General features: G+C 41.1%; 1 protein-coding gene across 3 annotated transcripts in view; it reads right to left on the bottom strand.

The window, feature by feature from the left end:
• Positions 1 to 14,222: 14,222 nt before the first annotated feature.
• Positions 14,223 to 26,674, bottom strand: part of pdcd6ip (programmed cell death 6 interacting protein) — a 15,774-nt gene continuing 3,322 nt past the window's right edge. The window contains exons 2-18 of one of the 3 annotated variants that reach the window (XM_035681167.1): positions 25,180 to 25,234; positions 25,021 to 25,090; positions 24,146 to 24,273; positions 23,411 to 23,564; positions 22,698 to 22,798; positions 21,596 to 21,727; positions 21,119 to 21,341; positions 20,210 to 20,333; positions 19,595 to 19,772; positions 18,545 to 18,656; positions 18,246 to 18,415; positions 17,571 to 17,819; positions 17,053 to 17,187; positions 16,807 to 16,901; positions 16,407 to 16,524; positions 16,111 to 16,319; positions 14,223 to 15,360 (exon numbers count right to left, since the gene is read on the bottom strand). In XM_035681167.1, coding sequence (XP_035537060.1) covers positions 15,153 to 15,360; positions 16,111 to 16,319; positions 16,407 to 16,524; positions 16,807 to 16,901; positions 17,053 to 17,187; positions 17,571 to 17,819; positions 18,246 to 18,415; positions 18,545 to 18,656; positions 19,595 to 19,772; positions 20,210 to 20,333; positions 21,119 to 21,341; positions 21,596 to 21,727; positions 22,698 to 22,798; positions 23,411 to 23,564; positions 24,146 to 24,273; positions 25,021 to 25,090; positions 25,180 to 25,234 — 2,461 coding nt within the window. In that variant the 3' untranslated portion in view covers positions 14,223 to 15,152. The remainder of the gene's footprint in view (positions 15,361 to 16,110; positions 16,320 to 16,406; positions 16,525 to 16,806; positions 16,902 to 17,052; positions 17,188 to 17,570; positions 17,820 to 18,245; positions 18,416 to 18,544; positions 18,657 to 19,594; positions 19,773 to 20,209; positions 20,334 to 21,118; positions 21,342 to 21,595; positions 21,728 to 22,697; positions 22,799 to 23,410; positions 23,565 to 24,145; positions 24,274 to 25,020; positions 25,091 to 25,179; positions 25,235 to 26,674) is intronic. The other 2 variants (XM_035681170.1, XM_035681169.1) reach the window with 2 other exon arrangements.

The following is a 26,674-nucleotide window of genomic DNA, read 5'->3' as shown; positions in this document are numbered from 1 at the left end:
TGTCGCTCTTCTCCTGTCTGTCTCGCTCTCTCGGTGTGTCTAACGTTTCAGTGCAGCTCAATTAAATCTCCTCTACTGCTGCAATTACTGCAATAACTGGCTCCAACACTTGAGGGGACACAAGAACTCCTCTCTTACAGCTTTATCAAAGCTAAAAATATTCCTCTTTTAGAGAGGTGGAGCTCTGCCAACACTGTTGAGCCTACCGCTAGTAAGTAAGTTGAGTATGATTTCCATTTCATGTTACCCTTTAAAATCCGATACAGTTACTGAATTACCTGATTAAAATGTAGTCAGTAACCCAATCCAAGTATAAATGTAATGTAACTTGATTAAAGCGAGACAAAGGAGAAATAACATGAGAAAATAAATGACAATAAGAGGTACTGATGCAATATAAGACAACCGAACGATGTAACTTTGGAAAAGAAATTAGATTTTTAGCATCAAAAATATGTATATTAAATTGTAATCCTCCAAAATATCTACATTTTTACTAAATGTTGCTGTAATCTGACTACGTTTTATGTTCTGTATTTTTATGTATCGAGATTATTTACTTACATATAATCCGTTACTCCCCAAGCCTATATAAGCTTTTTGTTAGGGGTGTAAGAAAATATAGAAAAATATCGTATCACAATATTTTATTTTGTGATATTTTAGCGATTCTCAGAAATACAGGATTGATCCTTGTGTTTAAATCCCCCAGGTCTGTGATGTTGGATGGTACAGCGACTGTGATAAACACAAATACAGATCTCGCTCTTCTGGTTCTGGTCTAGTTTTATTTAACTCAGATGTTATTCTTATGGTGGCCTGTTCTTTATACCATGACAGCTTTCCTAAAATGTGATTTCTTTCAATTAAATCGCAATATATCTTCAGTTTACAGGGTTGTATATCACAATATATTGAATCCTAACCCCTGTATCGTGATACCTATAGTACTGCCAGATTCTTGCCAATACAAAGCCCTAATACTTGATTTGATAGTTTAATATAATACCATAATAACAACCCCAGGGACCATTTTATGGACTGTGAGTACATTCACGTGACTTTGCTTGACACTGTAACAATACTTTTTTCATGCAGGGCCTGTTATGTAATATTTTAATATTATAGTATTCCTAATTTTCCTACAACACACCTTTTACTGGAAGAAAGAGGAAGTGTCCGTCCGTGGTCAAATTAAGCCATAAAAGTGAGCCGATAAGCATTACACTGACTCATAATGAATGAACAAACACTGCACACCTTGAAAGCACAAGGTTCCAACTAAAGGACAAATCTGAGTTTGATAAGCTCTGGCAGCCTCTCATCTGCTACCTAGAGACCCAACAATCCTGAGGGATCAAGAACAGTATGTAGATTTCAATGTTATTTGTTATTCTTTATTCAAAAAACTGTGAATGTCACTTTCCTCAGCTTAGCTTTGAATAAATACTGCATGGAAGCACCAAGTCATATTAAAATCGAATCATTTTATTGATAATAAGAAGACACAGAGTCAAAAATATTAGAAAATATAGGCTGTATGTATCTTGGCTCTGGTTATGATGCAGCAACAGTAACATGCTGCACATATATATGGCCTATAGATTAATGCAGTTAAGTGAAAACTGCTGTGTTATTATAGAAATACTAAGAAGTGAGTGATGATATATAGAGCCTATGAGAAAAGGCTGTGTCAAAAGGTGGATTATTTTACCATGACGAATAGTAAATACAATTTTATGTCCTTTATACTCAGTTAAATGGCAGAAGATGGAGACACTCTTCATGTCTGTGTGCACTGGCTATAAGTGGTGGAAGATGGTGGAGCTGATTTGAACTGCTTTACACACTGTGGGGTGGTTTGATCTGTAAAAGTACATCATATTTTATTGACTGATGCTTGACTGTAGTGGAGCCAAAAGTACAATATTTTGCTCAGAAAATATACTGCAGAAGTGCAAGGAAGCATAAAAAGGAAATAGTATAGAGTAGAGTAGATGTATTTTAAGTCCAGTACTTGAGAAAATGTACTTAGTTACATTCTACCACTGGTAATAATTAGCAAATCAGAATCAGAATCACTTTTATTGGCCAGGTATGCGTGCACATAAAAGGAATTTGACTCCGGTTGTACGTACAAACACAGACTAACAGCATAAATAAACAGAACAAGTTCAACATAAAAGACATAGACTTATATGTGCAGTTATACATATCTATAAACAAACATTGGTAGACAATAGGCAATAGTGTAATGGTGCAGAGTGTGAGGATGTTGGTCTGTTTTAGTCTTTTCAGGAACAGGATTTTAGAAATACAGAACCCCACAATGGCCAAATGTAATACTGTAATGTAATTCTAATGGCTTTTAGTTTATGTTTCATTATATATATAAAAAAAAATGTTCTTACGTCTAAAAAATATCAGGTTGACTCTTAAAAAACCCAGTATGTGCAGTATGTATTACGGAGACCTCAGTGTCCTCAGTGGTAGCTGGAGACAAGGGTATTCTTTAATCCCATGTCTATTCACACTTAGAGCCCCCCTGAATCTGAATCATCGACTCTCTTCTATCTTTGGTTTCACCACATCACACAGAAGTAATAAGATATCTTTTACATGGACGACATCTGAATGAATGATACCGAGCCTTATATCTGCACTGCAGTCATGTCCTTTTTTAAAATACTGAGGTCATAAGGTATGTGAAGTGCTGGCTACAACCTTGACTACATCCAGAAAGGACAGAAATTAGTTGTTGGCCCCCGGTTAACCTCCCATTCCTTTCCATGCAATGTGTACTTTTTCAGATTTATTCTGTTGTAATTTGATTAGTCTTTACTACTTCTACTACAACTAATATGACGATTGTTTCAGAGTAGTTGAGCTGCTATATTGTACGTGGTTAGAAAAATGAATCTATATCAGTGTTACCACAGTGTAACACAGTTCTGTGCAATCTAGGAGCAAATTAAGGTTTGGACTAAGGGTATGGTAATTCTTACTCCAAATAAATGGAAACCTTCAGTTGTTAATGAGTTCCCACAGTTGAAGGGCATTGGTATATGTACTATCAGTAACCCTCATCTGTATGTAATTTCAGCTTCTTCTTTTTTTTGCTTAGGTGCAAGAAAATTGTGGTCTTTCTGCGAATACAACTTAAGGTTACTGCAAATCAGAAACCACCTGCACACCCACACGGCGAAATTTTAAAAGGGCGTCACCTTCTGTTTTCGACATGTCTAGCCTCATAAACACGTCTTGTTGAGGCCGTGTCTTATTTCTATGATGTTTAACAATTGCTAGACGAAATGAATGAACTGGAAACACAGATCCAAGAGGAAATAGGAGCATGAAGTCCAGAGCAGATTCATTCTTATTCCATTAATTCTAGTCTCATTCAGTTCAAAGTCATTCACAGAATCCATTATTCAAAGACAGAATTACATAAGATATAACCCTAGATCTACGATATATGATAAATGTAGCCTGGAGGAGGCAAACCTACTTCACAGCTTCACCCTTTGTCCCAAGATAGAAAATAACTGGTCTGAACTTTTTAAAACACTCTTTGAAGTAGTTATTATCTATATTGAACCAGACCCTGTTTTAATAGTTTGGGGGATCTCAGAACTGATTTCAACACTTAAGACTACAACAAATTCTCTGTTAATCACTCCTAACAATATTCTTCTTATGTACTGCAAGAAACGTTAACATAGTCGAATTATGTCTCAATTAATTATATAACACCGTACGCCCCAAAACCGTATGGTTCTGTATTTAGTATGTTATTCTTTATTAGAGAACTGTAAATGTCACATTATTTTAAGTAACTTTAAAATTTACAATAACCACCCCTAAGTGAGAGTAACTGCTGTATGGATGCACCAGCAGAAGTTAATATACTATGTATTGATATTTAAATACAGAGTAAAACATATTGTGACATTTAACTTTGGTAATATCTCATCTTGCACATATGTACAGTAAGTGAAAGTACATATATGATCTATAAGGGCCAAAAAACACCAGGGAGACTCAATGTCATAACCACAATCTACTGAGATGACTGAGCACAGTCCTCAGGATGTGCGTCACCCGAAAGACAACAGACATTGCTATGTGTGTGCATCACTGCGCTCGTGCCCTCTCTCTCTCTCTCTCTCTCTCTCTCCACACATATACACAGGTTTGTCATGTTCTAATGACACTAATTTACAAGGAACGACTTTACATGATGCTCAACACAAATGCAGCAAAATCTAACAACATCTAACAAAAACATTTTTTTTTTATTTTTATCCACTTATAAGTCATCAATAGACAACTGGTGTGTATATCATCTCAAATCTGTCCTGAAGTGTGGCCTATGACAGACACAAACACACACAAACACACACACACACACCTGCTGTCTACTGGTTCTGGCAGTATGGTTGGCATGTGTGCACACAGGCTAGAGACTCAGTGGCGCTTGTTTCCCCTTGCGCGTGCACAGAAATACCTCCATGGTTGAGGCTTGTTACATAAACACATCTCATTAGAAAGTACACAACTGACTGTGTGTGTGTGTGTGTGTGTGTGTGTGTGTGTGTCATACTGTTACATCAGTTCCAGAGACTCACTGAGGTACAGGGATGTCTGTTTAAAGACCTTACTGGAACTGGGATTAGACTGGCCCTCTTCTCAGGAAGGGTAAACTCACAATCACTTCTAGTAATTCCACTTTACCGTATATGAAATCCACATAACATCAAGTATGTATCTACTAACAGATAGTCACTGTTACATTGCTGTATGTGTGTCTGTGTTACTCAATTACGACTTCTTAATTAACTTTGAAAGCCTTTTTTTTATTCCCCACGGTATGCTCTTTAAAGGAATAGTTTGACATTTTAAGAAATATGCTCAATGGCTGTCTTGTCGAGAGTTAGATGAGAAGATTGATATCATTCTTGTGTCTGCCAGCTGGTTAGCTTAGCTTAGCATAAAGAGTGAAACCACTGCAGGGGACCACAGCTCTGTCTAAAGATAAAACCCTGCACCTTTTAAAGCTCACTAATTAACACGTTAAATCTCGTTTGTTTAATCCATTAAAAAAAGAGCAAAGTGTAAAAACAACAATCTGTCATTTTACAGGGTGTTTGATGTTTTTCTTAGCCGGGAGCGCTAACTTCCTTGAATCTTCACTGGTTGCCTTGTAAAACAGTGAATTGTTGCTTTTACACTTTGTTTTTCGTACTGATTAAACAAATTATTTATAACGTGCTAATGAGTGAGTTTTATAGGTGCTTCTAGGATATTTGGTTTTATGTTTGGAGCCAGAATAACCAACAGTTTCCAGTCTAAGCTATAAGCTACCAGGCTGCTGGCTCCAGCTTCATATTTACTGTACAAGCATGAGAACTTTAAGAAAACTTCTTAAAATGTCAAACTATTCCTTTACTGCTGAGCAACTAGATAGTTATTAGTTTTATGGATGCTGTTTGCTTACTAACAGAAGGCAACCGTTTTTATTTACCATTACATCACAGCTCGAGTAACTTACACCATTCCTCATGAATCTGCCCGTGTAGACATAGCTATCTCCTTTGATCATCAGTGTGTGTAAATGTCTGTGTGTGCATGTGTGTACAAGAGATCGAGTGACACCTCAACAAGTGAGGCTCATAAATATTAATAGGGGCCTCATGAATATTCAGAGGGAAGGCTATGAATATTTAAACTATGATAGAGCATGTGGCCGGGTGACTAGACAGCCACAGACAAGAAACAGACAAATAGACCTCCTTCCTTTGCTTCTTAACCTCAGTGAGACGCAGCAGCGCAGCCTTTCTTTTAGGCTTCATTAATTCTAATTAAGAATACATAATTTTTATGATTTTGTTTTCATGTGAACTGTGGCTCAGGATAAGAATAATAGTCTTCATGATGTTTTGCAACAGACTTTCTAGCTTCTCTATTCAAATGAGGTAAACCTGCTGAGTGGAGGCTTCCTAATTCAAATGCTGCACACTGTCTGAATTATAAGGATAATGTAGAAATACAGATAGAAACTGTAGTCCTAATAAAGATACTGTACATTTCATTATTGTATTTATATGTCACTGATTGTATTTAACTCTGACCATATTCAACTGTACATGTCGTCTTCTTTCATACTGTACATGCTACACATATTACTGACATATCATAGCTGCGTTCTTTTGTACTGTACATTTTATATATTGTGTCGTTTTATCTTTTATATATCACAGTTACCTCTCTTCCTTCAACCACCACTCCATCTGTTTATTGTCCTTTCTGTACATTTCTTTATCTTTATATGTATAATGTGCACCTTGAGTGCTGTTTCCACAATCTGGTTAGATGCTAAACTGCATTTCTTTTGTGCTGGTACTGCGTGACTATAGGTTGAATCTAATACATTTTTTGGGATGTAAAATATCTTTGGTTATACATTATGTATGAAAGAAAATTTTAATCTCTATGATAAAGCATCATTAATGCTCATGTCAGAAACCCTATTACTCTAAAGGGATTTAGAAAGGTTAAATAAATTATGATAATTGACCTTTAATGGCTTTTAGAATGCTATCACTATGAAATCATACCAAAACAGTTGCAACAGAGAAATTATAGTATGTTTTTATACATGTTTATTAAATGTATTATTATTGATTATTGTTGAGTGTTGTAGATATAGCTATAATTTCTTAGTGTGTTGTTTTTATTGCCTTTTTCTTTTCCTTTCTAACTCATGTGAAGTGTCTTTGAGTTTCTTTAAAAGCGCTCTATAAATTAAATGTATTATTATTATTATTATTATACATAATAATACAGGAAATCTTTTTACATGGTAAACAATTAGTTAAAGATCCTTACAGGTTAGATCTTAAAATAGTGTATGATCTAGAATTCTGCATCACAACAGGGTTTACATTAGTAACCCAGATATCACAGTTCTCATTGGTAGGATGCAGGAAGATGTCACTGCTGTTTTGCATCATAAATGAAGAATTTGCTCCCAAATGTATCTAAAGCTGTTGTAATTGTTCGTGAAGTCGCTGTAGGGACTAGAAAAGGAGTAAAATATAGGGTAATGTAGGGTATAGGAGGGACCCCTTGAGAAGGTTTCAGTGGTACAATTCACTGATGTGGATTGACTTTCATAATTAGAGGTATCACTTGCTGCTTCACTTCCCACCCACAATAGAAACAAAGAACAGAAACCTCATTCAACAGAGCTCCTGTGATAACACCTTTATGCAATGTCCTGTGCTCTAAACTGTACCTATATCTGGGGGGGTACCTGAGGTAATAAACAAAAAGTGTACAAAGCCCTGATGTAACCCCCCAGGGAGAGTGGATGATGAATTTAGATGCAGTGCGTCAGCACAGCAGTCAGAATTACAAAACTATGAGCACAGTGAGGAATAATATGGGTTCAAACGTGGGTTGGGCTGAGAGTGCGCACTCAGATTGTGCCAGCGCAGAGCTAAAACAGTTAGGAGCTCAGGAGAGGGGTGAAGGAACCATCAGTATGAAGAATCCACCTGACTGGTTTTATTTTCTGATCAATGAGAGTGACTCACTGTGGATCACCCTCCGCGGCATGGAAATCATCCAAGACTGGTTTGTGCTCTGTGGACAAGCTCAAACTCCATGTGCGTAAATGTGACCACCTACACACACACACACACACACACACACACACACCGTATATATTGTACCAGTATAAGAAGATGTGTGTGAAGGTGAAGGAAGTGCACCTGTTAAGTGATAGACCTTAGCAGTGCAATGGCTGTGTGGGTTTGTGGTCTATAACGGATGTTTGACAGGCTGATGAGCTCTGGCACTCACACACTGCTTCCTCCACACATTCTCCTCTCCTCTGCCTGTCTTCTCATCTCTTTAGGCGGTAGGCGTAAACTCCCTCCTTTTCTTCCTAAACGCCGTCTTTCCATCTCCACTCTTTTCCCTCCTGCTCTCCCCAATCCTTCTATGCATGTTGTTTTCACTGATTGCGAGTTTGACAGGTCTTCAGAGAGAGAAACGCAGAGGGAGAGGAATCAAACAATCTCCTCAATTAGACAGCCCACACAAACGTACGTCTGAACTCTATACCATCTTCATCAGTTGTCGCAGTTTTCATCTTTCAGTCGCAGACACCTTTGTTCCCGAGTTGAAAACACACTGTTAACAACAAAGGCAGAGGAAACCATTTAGCTTTGAAGAACAGAAAGCCGAAACAAGCTTTTAAGGTTTATTTGCATCGAGAGGAGGGAGTCTCTCGGCTTTTTCTCCCTTAATTGACCCACCAGCTTGCCTGAAATTTGCAACGGCTGCACAGCAGCCACTTTATGTGAGGGCACTCACAATGCAAATGGTTTTCTGACTGATTTTGTCATAAGATTTAATATAATCTCACATTTAAAGAGCTAAATTTCGGCAGTTTAAATGCAATTACAGAGGAAAGGGGAGATGGGGAAGTTGCTGTTATGTTCCAGTGCTGTGCAATAATTACGCCTACTAACTGAAAATGAAAAGATTTCTGATGTAAGGAGTAATAAGACTACACATAACCAGAACACACACAGCCACTTTGGTCTTATGTCACTAACCAGACTGTCAGCTGTCACTGAGAGTTGATGACTAAATGTCAAAGAAACACACATAATCTAAGGGTGCTGCCTCACACCCACACACACACACAGCAGGCTACAAAGGAAGCAAAAGAGAAAGTAAAACACAGGAAGCAGAGGAGTGTGAGAAAGATAAAGTCCTTACAGGACCTCTGGACAGTCAACAATGGGATGAGTCAATACTGTAGTAATACTGTGGTGCACTGCAGCATACCTGGAGGGGCTCAGACCTGTTGATGCAATCAGTGGTGGATGTCTCGAGTTTTCTCTTTGCTCCCATCTGTCTCCTCTCCACTTGGCTGTCAACCTCTCTCACAGCCCCCCTCTCCCATATTTCCTCCCACAACTCCTGCCGTCCTCTCCTCTCTCCCTCCTCGCTCATTATGAATGTCGCTGGGAAAAAGAAAATGCCGGTTCTGCAAAAGTCAGTTCTTGGAGATAAAGAAAATAGGGGAAAAAAGGATTCTGCCTTCTCTTCACAAGTCATTCACACCATCTTATTATCATGGCTTCTTTTGCACTTCTGGGTTGTGATTGCATCTTAATTTTGCTTGTATGTTCTGTCTCATAATTTCAATAATTGTTATTTAATTTCAGCATTTATGAACTAAAAACTTGCATTAGTATTGAAGGGATCGTTTGGACCCCGACATCATGAAACTCATACAATTTTATAGTTAAAAAACAACAACAGGTAGACAGAGAGAGATCTTCATCAGACAGCAGTGAGAAACTTTGTTTCTGGATCTATTTTTTCCCTCATCCATCTTCCTCTTCTTTCTTTCCCACACACATACATCCTCCTCCTACTCCTCCTGTTTCTCCCGTCCTCAGGAACTCAATCTTTTTTCCTCCCTTCTTCCTCCTTCCCTCCTTCTAATTCTCTTAATCATTTCCTCCATTTATCACTGCCTCTTTCTCCGCATCCTGACTCTCATCCCGTATCATTGACCTGGAAGCCTTCTGAGCCTGTTCTCTCAGCCGTGGGCATCATGACCATAAGCTGAGTCGCAAGGCTATTTATATTTGTTCCTAATGAGGTGAGATTTCTCTCCGCCATAGCAACGGTCTCTATGGATACCCTGCACTTGGATACCAGATCCCATCCTGTTTTAAATGTCTTATTATGGGCTGCGCCTTCCCCCGTGTATCGTAGCCTAATTAATTCTGAATTATCGCCCATCGCTGTGTGAACGGTGCAGAAATACCCTCAAATTACCACCGAGATGAAGGCATCTGCAGAAGTTTACATAAAAAAAATACAGATTAGACTTTCACTGGTCAGTTCGCAGCATGAAGCATATCAATATGAAAGAGCTTGATGATGCACAGCTCGGTTTTTTGTTTAATTGTCAACTTCTGTAACAAGAAGAAGGGAGTACAGACGTCTACAGGTGCTCTCATCACACACACACACACACACGTCTTCTGTGCGGCGCAAGAGGCTGATGGGTGTGCTATTGATCAGGTCTGAGCCAAGTGTGGAGCCAGCTGCAGTACAAGACCCAGGCAGCCGAGCTCAGATCATTAGAGGAGCTCTCTGAGACTGGGGTCACACAGGTGTTGAGACCCGCCATCTCATTTCCTGCCACAAAGCGAGACAAGCAATCAATAAAGCGACAGAGCAACTTCTGGAGAAAGCCACAGCAGTGAGAACACACACATTCTCACCAACACTCACGCACACACATATATATAGTATATGGACAGTGTGTGTGTGTGTGTGTGTGTGTGCCCTTTGTATTTACAGTAAGACTTGGATATGTTCCCTCCTTTCTCCTGATGACAGACGCTCTGAGACAGCTGCATTGCACATGTACTCACACAGGTACACACACAAACACACGCACACACGCACAGACCCTGACAGGTGCTGCATTGTTATGGCATGTCCAACTCTGGCAGCTTGTTTTCCTCAGACCTCTCACCCTGTGTGATGACTCAGAGATGGGGAAGATGAAAGGAGAGGCAGGGACACAGGGGGGAGGAGAGGGAGAGGAGAGGAGAGGAGAGGGAGTGGTGGACTCTGACAGGAGGGGATGGAGGGGCCTGAGATAGCTTGAGCGTAAGAAGGTTAAGTAAATCATACCATTAATGCTATGTTAAGAGATTGCTTTGACCTCTGCTTGGCTGTCTGCATATGCAAGTGTGTGTGTGTGTGTATGTGTCTGGCCTTTGTCCCACTACAGCAGGTGGCAGCAATGACGTCCGTCTTCTTCCCGCCAGCACACACACACACACACACACTTTCTCTCTGCTGCTGTGTGCTCTCCAGTGTCAGTCCCACTAGATCCTATCGTGCTTGAAATTCACTCATCATATCGGGTGGCCTCACTGTGCCGCTTGCTGACACAAGTGCGTGCACGCATGCAAAGACACCCACGCACGCACGCATGGAGGAACACATCGCGGTGGACTGACTTGATTATACAAGCGGAGCAGCTCAACCTGACAGAGGAACAAGCACCAAAAAGGAAACACGAAAAGAATATAAAAGGCTTATTTGCCCGTGTTGTATAAGCATGTTTCATCTTCCCACTCTCGCCTACCCTCACCCACACAGGTTAGATCCAATAGCTGGTGCCAGGCCTCTCTATTCTGCAACACAAACATCTCTGTGTGAAGGAATATTGCAGTCGAGTTCTTTTTCATAATCTCTTCCCTCTACACCCACACATGCACATAGTGAGGGGGTGAGAGGGAGTCGGGGGTAAAAAGGAGAGCTGGTAAAAGAAAATGAAAAGAGGAGAGGTGAGGGGGGGCGGAGAGGAGGAAGAGAGAGAGAGAGAGAGAGAGAGTGCTCATGAGAGCCAGGAGGTAGTTGTTATAGTAACTGAGTCTCTATACCTGTCAATCAGAGCTATTTCAGGCATCTCGCTTCTATGGAAAAAAAAAACAGAAGAAGCAAAAAAAAACAAAAACGCACATACCAGGGCCAGAGAGCTGTTTCACTGAGGCAAAATTATCAGCCAACGCACATGCACTGATACTGGCAACTTGTAAGCTGTTAGACTGATCAAATTAACACCATAAATGAGATTTCAGCACTATGTCATCCTTACTTTTTAAAAGATTCTCACATTTTCTACTTCACTTGGAAAAAGAAGACGAAAAGCAGGATGACAGTCAGGGCATGTATAGACTGATGCACCAGAGAAGGATTATCACCATGATTTTTATTTTTCAATTACAGCACAATAAAATCCCTAGAAACAGGTACATTAGAGCAGTTCACTACCTGTTTTGTACCTTGATCCCCCCCTGAAACACACCATCCGCCATGTTTCTAATTTAATTTCAGTTGATTTTAAACTGCATATTTAACACCATCAATTAATAAAAGTGGATATTGTTTCAGTATTTATTTATACAACTGAATTGCCGATGTTTTGGTGTGTTTATTATTCATGCATCATCATCTTGAAGCATCGGAAACTGGATAAATTATTCAAACTGTTTATATATTACCTTTAACCAGCCATTACAATCATTTGTTACTATTTCAACCTTTTATACATTACTTTATAGCTAGATAACTCCCCTACTTTTAGGTAAATTACATTTATCCATTACTTAAAAAAATATCCGAACTCATTTTAGTCATTTCGACCATTTATCCTCACTACTGCTAACTAGTTTTCGTGCTCTCTCGGTTGCAAAACCTTTGGTGTGACAGTGGACAGTGGTATGTTTTTAATCCCTGTTAATATTTTTAATTAGTTGTGCTACTCTACATCTTAACATGTAACCCATGGCAAATGCAGCAATAGCCCCTGCTGTACAACTACCCCTGTTTGGGAATCATTGTATTAAAGGACCAGTGTGAAGGATTTAGTGGGATCTAGCGTTGAAGTTTCAGATTGCAACTAACTGAACGCTGCTGGCATCGGTATTTGACAACCTGGGAATGAGAACAGGCTGTAAAGTATCTCTATCTATAGCCAGTGTTTGGTTTGTCTGTTCTGGGCTACTGTAGAAACACGGTGGTTCACCATGGCGGACCCCATGGAAAGAGACCAGATTCGTATGTAGATAAAAACCACTCATTCTAAGGTAATAAAAACATGACTCCTTTATTCAGGTTATTACACACTAATGAAAACACACCATTAAATGTTATATTCCATTTCTGCCAATGGATCCTCCTAAATGTTACACACTGGACCTTTAAAGAGTATGTTTCCATAATCAGGTATGTCTGTGTAATTATCAACATCATAGCTAAAGAAAACCCTCGATTCAGCCCTACTGCAGATAAACACATGGTGAGGAGGAGAGAAAAGCGATGAGAGAAAAGAGTGGGGGAGTAAGAATAGTGTGAGCACCAATATGGCTGAGTGCTGAGTTTGGGAGCCATTAGGCAGAAGGTAATTAATACCTGTCACCGCAGTGCTCTGTTCGCTGCCTTTATTCTGTTTCAGACCAATTAAAATATGACACTCCTCCGGTGGAGAACGTCTTGTTAAAATTAAGCGCCTGAGACGCACAGACACCTTTGATAAACACATCCAGAGCTACAATTGGCTTTGGCAGCAACGGCATGCTGTATAGATAGAGAGGGAGAGAAACATGACTGTGTGTATGTGTTGTGTCACTTCCAGTAGGAGATGTGAGCTGTTAGATCTGATTAGAAGTGTGTATCCTTTATTGTGAGTTTCACTCTCAAACACACATACACACTGGAGACTGACGTGATGTTATGAGACGTTTATGAGCCAAGAGATACTGACCAGTGAAGACAACTCGCTGCCAACGATTTGTGGCTTGGACAGCAAGGACAGATGAATGGTAAGCAAAAACAGACAAGCCAAGGGAGAGGGGGGAAAAAAATGGAGGAGAGAGCAGCTGAGGATATAAAAAGACAGGTGGTATTACAAAAAAAAGCTTAGGAGCAAAGGAAAATATGATGAAGAGAGTCTGATAGGAAGGAAAACAAAGGATGGGAGAGCGCTTGGGGAAAGTGAAGTGAAATATGGTGGGGTTTTTTTTTTTTTTTAAAGAGTTGAGCTGTGAAGAACTCTAGAAGACAGATTAGACTGAGAGAAGAGAGGGGAAAATGGAGAGAAGTGGAGTGATGGATGCAGGCAGGGGACCAGCAGCTCTCTGCCAACATCTCCATGCATCCTTCCAGACATCACACTGCGCTGCCATCTGCCTCCCTACCACACACACACACACACACACACACACAGGGAGGAGATATGTGAAATCATTAGCGTCTCCTGACACTGAATAAATATCTGGGGATGAAATCTGTCTGTGGAGAAATCACCTGCGGGGAAATATGATTGGATGAGATCACGACCTCACTGGAACGTAATTTGCATGTCATCTAAATGGGATCTGCCCCTAATGCTCGGGAGGTCAAAAGGCGTCCGATTAGTCAGATGGCACAACTCACTCCCCGATTGGCTGAAAGGAGCAACAGTGGCAAATGAACTGCTGCTCAGCGGCTGCTCCCTCTGTGAGCTGCAGGACTGCCCTCTTCTGGCCGCTTTACAAATCTCCACAGTTTGATAAAAGACAGGTAAACTGACAATAAAGACATCCAATATTTAAAAAGACAGACAAAACTCTGGCTGGCAGTTGTTTTTAATCACATTAGAGCTGAGGAATAAAAATAAACACAAAGAGCATGAGAGTGCAGCACACAGAGTGTCTCGGTTAACCACATACAGAGTCTTATTTATACATATATTTATATAATAGAATCATTTCTCCCACTTGTACAGCCTCTGATTGTAACACAGAAATATACCAACATTCCCTGGGTGAGAGAGAGAAGAGAAAAAAAAGAGCGAAAGAAAAAGAGCAGAACTCTCAACAGTCATCATCTACATTAGAAAACCTACAGGCCATTCGTTTTTATAGGTTTATACATCAGCGAGGCATCAGTATTCATTACAAAAATAGGAATATAGTTGATATAGAAGCACTGGGGGTTGATTGAGTGGGTGGGGGAGTGAGGAAGCGGCTGTGCCCTCCCATCAGTGGCATGACTAGTAATGACCACCCGTCCGCCCACACAACACAGACACCCAAACCAGGGAAACATCCGAGGATTTTATGCGCCTCCTTGAGTGTTGTACAGCAGTCCAGCCCAGAGAAAGAGTCAGTTAACTGAAAACCAGTTAGGGGTTTAAATTTAACCGTTAACAAAACAATTAGAAAAATGAGTACATAAAAAAATAAGGGGGTTAGTGCATTGATGATAGTTGAGACAGTTTGGGAAAAGTGCTGTCTGAACCCAGAAAACCTTATCTAGGATAAGAAAGGGGGGATGAGATGAAAAGGAGAATAAGTGGCAAAGTGATAAAGGGTTTCAGAGAGAAGTGCAAAGCAGCTCTGAGGTCACCCTTTAACTGGGTTACTGTAGCTGCTGTTAGTGAGAGAAAACAAAAGGTGATGGGGGAGGGAGCTAATGGAGATAAAGTGTTATTGCTGGGGGTATTTTTTATTTGGTGTTAACTGGTGAGAAGAGGAATGAAGGCATGTAGAGGAGAGTTATTGCTGAGGGTAGTAGGGCTGCTGCTGAGGGGGTTGCTGTGGGTAGCCAGGGTAGGGCTGTCCAGTAGGAGGGGCTGCGGGGTAACCTCCCTGTCCTGGAGTCGCCTGGTATGGCATGTAGGGCATGTTGGGCATGTTAGGCATGTTAGGCATGTTGTACTGGCCGTAAGCATAGGGATTGTAGCCCATCGGCATCTGGTAGTACCTGCGTGGACACCACAACAGAGAAAACTAAGTAATATTCACCAATTTCAAGCGTTAAAGGAATAGGGAAATACACTTTTACTTATTAGAGTAAGATAAGAAGTTTGATTCCACTCATGTCTGTGTGTACGCACCTGGAGCCAGCAGCAGGTTAGCTTAGCTTAGCTAGCCTGGGTCTGTCCAAAGGTTAAAAAAAAAAATCCACCTACCAGCACCTCTAAAGCTCACTAATTAACACGTCATATCTTATTTGTGTATTCTGAAAGGTAAATACTGAAAGCAGGGAGAAACAGCCACCCTGTTGTCAGGTCTGGTTGCTGTGCAACCTGCTCGGCCGATGTTTATTAGGAAATAGTTATAGGATATAACTCCTGATAAAACCTTACAAAAAAGATATAATGTGTTAATTATTGAACTTTATGCTAGCCGTTTCCACATAGTTCCTTTATGCTAAGCTAACAGGCTGCTGGCTCCAGCTACATATACACACAATACAGACAAGACAGCGATATCAAACTCAACATGTATCCGAGTACATCCAGTACAAAGACATATTTTCAAAACAACTTAATGGGTAATGATTTAGCCTGGACAACATACTTGCTTTTACCATCTAAATTCTAAGAAGGAGCAAGAGGAAGGACTTCTAAGAAGGAAAATAAAATCATGTACATTCGATCCTGACATCAATACAGTAAGTTATGTGGATCAATTCATACTGAGTAATCGGATGCTGTGATGGGAAACTCACCCTGGATAGCCCTGGTAACTGGGGTAAGGTGGTCCCTGGGCCTGAGATGGTGGGGCCATGGGAGGTGGGTTGCTGGAGGGAGGGCCAGTGGGTGCTGCACTGGTCGGAGCGGTGGACGCTGCCTGAGGGGTGAAGCTCGGTGGAGGAGGCCTAGCTGGGGGTGGGGGCTTTGCCTGGGGCTGCTGCTGGGCTTGTTGAGGCTGCTGTTGTTAACGGGTAGAGAGAAGACCGATCAATAAATAACCATCAGCTTCACATCTGCTGCAGCGGTATTCAACATGTGAGTGGCTTCTTACAAAGACGGTCCTGGGTGCAGGGGTTGGGCCACCGGCGGGGGCAGCTGGAGTGCTCTGATAGGCAGGGACGTTGAAGGAGGGAGCGCTGGGCTCTCGGGCGATGCTCTGCTGCAGGTCCCTGAAACAAGAAAAACAGTGACTGTTCTGAAATGTTTCCTTCACATTCATGAATTTATTAGCTCTCATAATGTGAGAATAACAAAGATTCTTATACTGCAACACATGTTGAAGCTAATGCTGGAAGTGTTTAGACTGATTAGAGTCTAGACTCTAAATCAGTCTACACGCTAGGAAACTATAAAAAACCCTGGTGATTGGCCTATGTTTTCCTCATAGCCAACTCAGATTGTATAATTGTCACAGAAACCAGTCAAATAGACAAAAACAGGAAAGTACATACTTAAGTAGTTCATCCCGCTCTGTTTTGCGGGCAAAAACGATGTCGCTGCATTTGTTCTGGAACTTAAGCAGGATTTCTGTCAAGTCGTTGTAGAACTGAGGAGGGAAAAAACATAAGGGGACGAAAATAAATCACCTGGCTTGCAAACCACCTTGACGCACGAAACAAAAATTTCCAACAAATATGCATTACTGCAGTACAGTTCCTCCTGCCTGTGTGTGCCGGTGTGTTGTGCTGAGTGCGTACCTTGGTGCCTTCGCGCAGGTTATTGCTGATCTCAACGTAGCTGTCATGGGCCGAAGCCAGCTTCTTCAGGACCTCCTCCCTCTGGTTGGCCTCCGTGTTGGACTGCTTCAGACTGCTGAACTCCTGGTGGGAGGTCTGGAAGGAGATCACAGGTTGAAAAGACAGATCACAGATTGAGGAGTTTAACCGCTGACACACTGAGTAAATTGATGCACAGCGAACTGTAAATATTTCTTCAGACACAATGGCACTTTATCTTCACCAACTGTAAGATCAGTTTGAATGTGTTATTGTTTGATATAGGTGTGCTTGATTGATCCCAGTAAAGAAATTCACTTTCTGTTTGCTCTACTTAAGAAGGTCATTACTAGCTGCAGAACACTCTTTAAGCTGGCAGAAAACTGCTGACACATGACTGGATTAAAAAATGTTGTCAAAGCTTCTTTAACAGCGAGGCCACCTTGCTGCTCAGTTGATATTCAGTCTAGTCTTCTCAAACGCTGCGTGTGTTCGTATACCTGAACTTGTCCCAGCAGCTCTTCCTGCGTGCGGAGGCTGGCCTGTACCCTCTGGTTATAGGCGCCATACAACTGGTCGAGCTGGGATCCTGACAACTGCTCCTCATTGATTGCTCCGTCCTGGGCCAGCGCCGTCAGGAAGGTTATGGACATGTCAAAGGTCACGGCCTTAATCTCTCCCTCCAGGGTCTCCCTCTCCTTCTTGATCTCGTCCAGCTGGGCGAGCTGGGAGCGCAGCACGTTCACTACCTGGGTGAAGATGGTAAAGATGGATGTAGTGAGTCAACAGAGCAGTTTCCCTGACCTCTCGCCCTTACAATGACCTGCAATATACCATTGTTTCACACTTTAGCATGGATGCAGTGTAATTGCGGAGAGACATGCACTTCCTGCTCGCTGTTCCGAGTTCTGCTTGCTTAGTTATTTAAGTTCCCCAGTGACACACAGTGCAAAGTCAGCAAACAAAATGAAAAATGGAGCTGCTCTGTGGAGAAGGGACAGGGCTATAAAGCACACAATGTCCACTGGGTGCTTCTGTACAGCAGGACTATATGTGTATATATATGTTTATGTGGCACACAAAATATCTTGGGATGAGATGACACACCCTAAGTTCAAAAACTAACCATACCAACAAAAAGTAAAGTTTTAAGGCATAAGTAGAGGCGGACGGACCTCGCTGCCCTGCAGTGTCTTTGTCGGGTTGGCTGAGGGGATGGCAGCGTTGAGCTCGCTCTCTGATTTACACAGCAGGGCGATCATGTCACAGTGGGTGTTGTAGCGGTCCTTCACGACCTGGTCCGCCTGTACGGCCTTGTCCAAGATGTTACTGAAGTTAGCTCCCTCTGGCGGAGAGAGGTGAGGGTAGGAGGTAAAGTTAGAGAGGAGAAGAGAGTTATGAGGAAGGAAAAGCATTTTTAACAGTGGACGAAACAAGAAGCACATGTAGTCTGTGTGTGTGTGTGTGTGTGTACCTGTACGTAGGGGCTTGTACAGGTCTCCAGAAGGGGTTCTGTTCCAGCGCTGGTTAAACTTTGTTCTCAGCTCATTGTCGGTCGTCTCTTCATCGTCCAGCATCTTCAGAGACTGAAGACAACACCACACACAAACATTATATCCTAAAATGATCACAACTTTATTATTAATTTGCAGTTATGGCCGTGTGTAAGTAGTATCTGACTTTTGGGAACTATTCTACCCATCTTATTGCAACTACAGAACATACCTTCATGTAGGGCCATTAATAACAATTATTATTATTCTAAATTAATTTTAGTCATTCATCAATAGATTGTGTCTATAAAACGTAATGTGTGTTCATTTTGCTTCAATCAATTTAGTGATGAATTGATTCAGCATGACTTTCAAAGAGTTTAAATTTAAAACAAAAATTATTTCCAGAAATGCTGCTAAATAATTTAATAAGTCTACTTTTTTCATTTTCATTTTCAGTTATGGCTCTTTGTCTTTGTACAACAGAACAGACTACTTTTTTGGCGGAAATAGGACATTTTGGTGTAGACTTTTCAACTCTGCCAACAAACTTGGAAGCGGTTTGTGTTTTATGTTTTTACTCCCGTCTGTTTATTTGTTTGTCAGCAAGATGTCTAAAAAAAACAGGTTGGCTGAGGCTGGTAGACAGAGAGTCCTTGGCCCCAAGATCAGTGGATTAAATTTCAATGATGATCCTGATCTGGGATTTCCGCCATTAGGGACGATTATGAGTTTTTAGTATTCATGTTTTCTTCTGGTAGCGGTGGTAGAAATGTCCAACACTCAGGATGTCCAAATCAGCTGCTAAACAGCATTTCATTCATATGCTACTTCGTCAAGAAAGCAAAGCCATATGACAAACAAGCTCTTATGAAGGCTGTGGTTCTAAAAAGTGCCTTTTTTAACTTATTGAATAAATTGATGGTAAGATAGGTAAGGTTAGCAGTAAGGGGAAAGGTTAGATCACTGCTTATGGGACCTACAAAGTACAGTAACATATGTATAATTCAGTGTGTTTCTGTGTGTCTGACCTCGTCCAGGATCTCTCTGTTGCGGGTCAGAAGCTCTGGAAGGTCTCTGATTAGCTGCTCGATGCTCTGCAGTCCTCCCTGCTGCACAATGGACCGGGCCTTCTCAGCAATGGATTGTGGGATGGAGTCTCCTGACAGATCCTCCAGAGCGGCTGGCAGGTTTAGGGATGCCAACACCCTGATGGACAGTTAAACATCACCTTTCAATTATTATGGTGTCCAAACATCTACTTATGCCCCGTCAGCAAGACAATTAGACATTTTGAGTGTCATCGTAAAAATATTGTTTCCACAGTTTTATATAAATAAAACCTGAAGTTATAAAACTATTTCAATTTAAAGTGGGTGTTACCCAAAGAGCATTTCACTCTTTGGACAAAACACTCACATTGTTAAGTGCTTACTAACATCAAATAGTGCTTGACTGCTATTTAGGGCACTACGCTAAGAGCATGTCAAGTACTTTTATTGACATTTTAATGATATCTAGTACACCATTATGTTATGAATGTTTAATAAATCTATCCATGCATGGAGAAACGAGCACTCATGGACATGTTCATGGGAAGACCTGCTGAGGTGCACAAGCAGAGCAACGTAAGGAGGAGAGCATACCCGTTGCAGAGGTTGGTGGCCTCCCTCATCGTTCCCACCAGTCTGTTAACAGTCTCAGCCTTCCTCTGGCTGTAAATGCTCATGGACTGCTGCACCGCCATCGGGACCATCTTCTCAAACAAATCTGAAGAGAAAGGAACAACATAAACAGCTGATTCAAAAAAACAAGGCAGCCAGAAAGTTTTGCAGATAAGATCATCCACTCCCTACACAGTGGGTTTGAGGTTATGTTTGGATGGGATTGTGCCAAAATAAAGAGGATCAGCAACTTAAAAATGAACGGGACTCTGCATACATTGAATGTCTTTCAATGGGAATTTGCTTCAAAAATTCTCAGCACACAAGTCATTTTTATAACATCCGAGTACAACGAAAACTGCATTTTCATCCAACGCTTAATGATAAGATGAACCAGGGTGAATCATGGGTAACATCGCACAAACATGCTTTGCAATATACTACGTTAATGTAAAACATTTGGTTGATTGGGAAGTATAAATGCTGATTTAAGCTCTGTTACAACAAAACATCGAAGATATGACATTAAGGTAAAGAGTTGGACATTTTGGGATATAAAATTATTTTCTTTCTTGCCATGAGAGAGTAAGGTTAGAATAATATTACCATTCTCATATCTGTTCGGTAAAAATGCCGCTTCAGCTAGCATTCGGTTAGCCTAGTGTAAAGATGCCAGCACATCTAAAGCTCACTAGATAACACGGTATATCTTTGTTTGTTTAATACAAACATAAAAAGATGTGTAAAAAGTGTTTTATGGTGGTTTACATGCTTTTTCTTGACCAAACATCTAATTCTTGACAAGTAAGTGTATAAACGTATTTTCCAAAATGTCTAACTATTCCTTTAAACTGGGTAATGTTGCTACCTGGTTCAAAAACTGTCTCTCACCTGTGAATTTCTGGCTGATTGGTGGTGTGATAGCAGTGGCTCTGACCAGCGCTGCCTTGCCGATGTGTTCCAGATCCTTTACCTCAGGCACACGATCGTGGTAGATAAAATCATTGTCTTTTTTGGCTGCGGTGAGGGCACGGTTGATCTTGTCACTTAGGTCCTTAACGCTCACATATTCGTCGTAGCGAGACGCCACCGTCTTTACCAGCTCTGCTGCGTGCTGGACAGGCCAGAGGAGAAAAGATGGAGGAAAAAGTTTGCTTCATGAATACTTTTTTCTGGTTTTGATGTGAAACTTCAAGGCATGTATCTCTAATATCTGTCCAGTTTTTGAAGATTAGATAAGACATTAGAAATAGGAATTTATCCAAGTGATAATGAATGAGTAGCCACGTTATTTCAAAATGTGACAGATGAATTGAGAGTTTTTGACAGAGTGGGACAAAATCTTCAAGTCATGTGAAAGCTGTGTACCTGCAGGCGAGCGATCTCCTCTCCAAAGCGCTTCTTCTGCTTGGCCAGGATGCTCTGGTGCAGCTCAGCATTGGCTTGCATGATGCAGTGCTTGGCCGCCAGCACCGGCAGCACTTCCTGAAAATAAAAATACTGACCAGGGAGAGGCAACCACAGAGCAACACACAGGCACGCAAACAGATAAATACACGCACACACGCACAATGGCAAGGCAAACCACAAAATGGGAGACGCACACCAGCGAGGTCAAATCACAAATGACGTTACAGAAGCCAATCACAAACAGGCGCAAGCAGTCAAAGGTGTGCAAACACAACACAAGCACGCACGCACGTACACAATCAATGCCAACGCCGCCACCACCACGAGGGATGCAGAAAGAAAGGAAGACAACGAGAGAGAAAACAGAACAGGCCATGAGTGTTTAACCTTTCAGCAAAAGCTGCTACACCTTTATCAACGTCCCATAGCCGTGTGTGTGTGTGTGTGTGTGTGTGTGTGAGACTATGATGGCGTATGTGTATGTTTGGTGGGTATAAATATTTAACTAATCTCTACATGAGAAATGTTTGTGTTGTGCAGCCTGTTCTAACTAGACTAACTTCGACTAACAAACAGCTGGTGCAAGTCACTTGCTTCCTGCTTTTTATTTCACTATTATGCTATCAACTTAACTAATTAAATCTGTAGGTATTGTGTTTCTGTGTGTGTGTTTCAGTCCCAGTGTTAGGCAGACAGTAAGTACTTCAGATGCCCATGATTAGATAGTAAGAAAACAATGAGAATGAAAACAAGTCAAACTGCAGCTTAGTAGTAACCAACCAATCAGAGTGAAAACAGGATGGAAATGGACCAATGAGAACAGAGATAGGTTGCAATTTGGACAGTCCCACAACCTGAGTACCACTCTTCACGTCTTATTTTTCAAAAATACACACATACTAGAAAACAATATTCACAATCAGACAGACACACATACATACAGAATCCAAACTCTATACACATCTTCACCACACTGAACACATGGCTGTGGATGTGTTTGTTACTGTCTTTTTATTTTCAAAGCCGAGCAGTGTTTCTGGTTAGTGTGTCCTTCACATACCTTGGGAAGGTTGTCTTTGTACTGGCACTGCTTGAAGGCGTCGCCGTAGAAATCTGCTGCCTGATTGGCCAACTTTGCGATGACAGCATCTTTCATCTTATCTGTTGGGTGAAGGAGACACCTTTAAGGGTACAATAAAATTGCAGACCATCTGCAGTTTGCTAACGGATTACTGACATTTGGTCATACATGCAAACACTGAAGGTGTTCTGCAGCTGTGCTTCCACAGTATTTCTACATCACCCTGATGAAAATTGCCCTTCACATCCAACAAAGTATAAAAACTAATCTACACCAAAAACTAACCTTCTCAGCAGAAGAAATTTAAAAAATTTGGTGCTTAAAAACTCTAATAAGCAACTCTGTAGACAGAACTGGGACAGTGGTTGTGTGCAACGTGGATCAGACTGCATACTGTCATCACTAGAAATGAATCTCAATGCAAAAAAATGCACGTGTGTGTAATTAAAGATGCTGTTTATTAAGTATTTCATATCTGGGTGATATCAGTGTCCACAAACCTAATTTATACACTAGCCACTTTTAAAACTAGGGACTGGGACTCTAGTCTTCTGAGTATCGACATGCCAGAAACAGAGATAAACCATAATGTAAGTGCACTGAACAGGCTGGAAAGTCTCTACAGCAGATAATGATGCAACAGTCTTGAACCGAAGATAATCTGTGTGTTTGAGGTGTCCGTCCTTTGCTACCTGAGGTGGCTTTGAGGAAGATGACCTCCTGGGCCTGGGCCAGCATGATGTGGCTCAGGGTACCCACAGTTTCAGGGGAGATGTCCATGGTGGGCTCCCTGTTCAGCGCTGACAGCACAGTGTCCTTGATGTGGCCAAACGCTCCGCTGGCCAGCTGGATAGTGAGACAGATAAAGAGTTTAGTGACGAGATAGAAAGAATTTGGTGAAACGGGCCCCAGGTCTACTTTTGCCAGAGAAGCTTGCATCTCTGGAGCTTGAAATGTATATCATGTAAGTATGTAACACTGTATGTATGTATAGTAATGCCAATAACTGCAGACAACCAACATAAACTATAGGCTGATGCATTTGACTCGTCTTTATATGCGCACAGTGAAACTAGTTTTTCTTGATTGTTTAGGTCACATCCATTTCTCAAGTCTGAGAAGCATGGGAATGAATGGTATGGATTTCTATCTGATAAATATTCAGGAAACATAGAAACAAAATAAAGATTAGATGGTGTACAGTGTACCGTAATATTCAGTCTATTCAATATGCTTGTCACACTTAAAATGCAAACTGTTAACAATATTAGAAATGAGAACAGACTGCTCAAAGATGCTTCAAGTAGACATCTGAAGCACGACAGAGTTCACACGCATATATGTGAATAACAGTCATAATTTTTTTACCAGGTTTTCTGAAATCAAGCTGTACATGTTACTATGTAACTGTGTGGTAGTACGCCCACCTGATAGTATTTAGCTGCAGCCTTCAGTCCCTCATCGTTGTCCAGGTTCTGCTCTGAGGCAATCTGACTGGCCAGTGCTGCTGCGTTGAACAACACACATGTCTTCTCGTAGCCCAAACTGGCCAAAGCTGCAACACACAGAAACAAACACAAACTGGAGTGAGAAAATCAGAAGTCAGGCGGCCTTTTTGTGGTTCCCTTAATTTGAATCTTTTCAGAAACTCACTTTCAGGCAGAATATACAGAGCACAAAGTGACATCTTTGGGATATTGACTGCTCTCTTGTTTCTTCACAGTGTTTTTTGTATCGTTGGTATTTTCTCCAACACCAACACTTTCTACTGCTTCATTCTACATTTTTCTCGCCCAAAGTACACTGGAAAGAATCCCAGAGTCATGAGCTCCCACAATTCACCACAGAGGACAAAAGGTTCAAGCGTGAACAGAATAAATGTGAAGACTGAACTCAACAAAGAGCAGTCTTAAGAATCCGGGGATTCTTTGTTCTTTTTATTCCACATGGACTTTCTGAATTTCACTGAACGGTCAGTCATTGACCTTGACACACACACACTTGTGTTACAACCCACACACACCTGTGTCATGTCTTTTTCCATCTTACCTACTTCAGTGGCAAATTTTATTTACATGAAACCTTGTCAGGCCGGTTTCTGGACGCAAAATAAACCAGGGAGTGTTAAAGTGTTAAATAGCTTTGTTTCTCATTGTGAGAGAGAGAGACAAATAGATTAAGAGATAGTATGACAGATATGTATCTGGAGGGCAAAGTCATATATTGGCTTTAACTTCACACAGTTATATGCACAGATATTCTTCCTTCAACACAAATGCACTTGATAAGAGGTTGCTCTTACCGAGCTTGACTGAGCCACCGAACAGAGATCCTTTATCAAAGGCATCCTTCCATGTGAAGGTTAAGCAGAGCTGTGGAAACAGAGAGATGCTTTGTGTTAAGTTCTTCTGTTTGGAAACCGACAATCAAGTCTAACCCACAATCATATGTGCTGTCCTACCTGGTTTTCAGAGAAGGGAAACTTGGGCTCAACAGCACACAGTTGGTCATAGTATCTGGAAAGAGAAAGAAATGACAGGATTAAAACCATATTATCTTAAACCCACCAATACTTGCTCTAATTGTTTTCTACAGATGTGTCCTTGTTTTCACTGGAAAGACAGAAAAGTCTTTACTGTGTGCATTCCCAAACTTAAGTTTAGCTAAAAGTTAGTTAGAAGGAACAAGAGACATAAGGCTGAACAGTAAATCAAAACTGAGAAACTAAGTTAAGGGGTAGTGAATATTATGACATAACTGCAAATCTGCAGTCTGAGGACGCTCTGCCATTTCAGAGACACCTGACAATGAGTCAGGAAAAAAACATCAGGCCTGGCCAGGCAAACACACTGCAGTGTACACACACCAGTGCACACACACCACCTCAGCTCTTCGTCTTATCAGAATCTGTGCCTATGATGTGAACAATCTATTATTAGGAATGATGACGACACGCAGAGAGGCCAGTTAGGGAATCCCCTATTACCAGTTCATCCACCCTGCTCTTCGGGTGCCAGGAAAGACTGGAGTCAACATCCACATAAACAAAGACTGGCTTTATAAACATCTATAGAACTACCTACATATAGAGTTTGTTATCCTGATGTTTCCCATTCACATACACAAGCACAGAGGAAAGCTGAGATGAGGAGTGCCTCCTGGTTAGCTAAAGAGAAAAAGAAAACGTCCTAGACAAAACAATGGTTACCATGGTAACACAATAGCTGTGTCTGCGCTGCTTTGAAAGGGATAGGGCCTGTCGTCCTGGATACCTGGCACATGGCTAACGGACGACATGTGCAGAGAGCCGGGGAGCGACAATGATAGCAGTCAGCGATGGCAACCCCTTCTACACGGACACGCTAGCTCCCACCTCGTTGCTAATAAGCAAGACCGTATGCTGACCCACCGGCCCTACATCTAACACACAAAGCATTTACAATAATATAAGGTTACATTTAAATTATCCCCAGGTTAAAACAGTGGGCAAATCTTCTCATATCACTCTTTCTGTAAATATTTCTATAAGATATTCTATCTAAACTACTGTCTCCAAATACTATGTTGACCCCTCAGCTCAGGTTATACATCAATAGGACCGACATCAGTTCTCTTATTTCCCCAAATTTAGAATCTGTATAGTTAATCTTTATGTAAGCTAACATGAGTTTCCGAGATCTCACTGACAATTCAAACTGGGGCCAGTGCAGATTTGTTGTATATGATGGGTGCATCCCTAACGTAAAGTGAATGAAACTGGTCAATAGTCAACAGTCAACGACTAATTCTTGGCGCCTGAGAAAAGCATTACAAAGTCACATCAGTGTCCCATTGTGTTAAAGTATGTAAATGTTCTGCATTACTCCAGTTTATCTGCACTCCACCTGTTAGCTATCAACACGCAGCACCTTGAGCTCATACACTCTTTAATATTATATATATAATATTATATTATA

This window comes from Morone saxatilis, unplaced genomic scaffold (genome assembly GCF_004916995.1).
Source record: "Morone saxatilis isolate NCDOM2014 unplaced genomic scaffold, NCSU_SB_2.0 Contig9, whole genome shotgun sequence".
Taxonomy (NCBI): domain Eukaryota; kingdom Metazoa; phylum Chordata; class Actinopteri; family Moronidae; genus Morone; species Morone saxatilis.
This window is presented reverse-complemented; position numbering and strand designations above follow the sequence as displayed.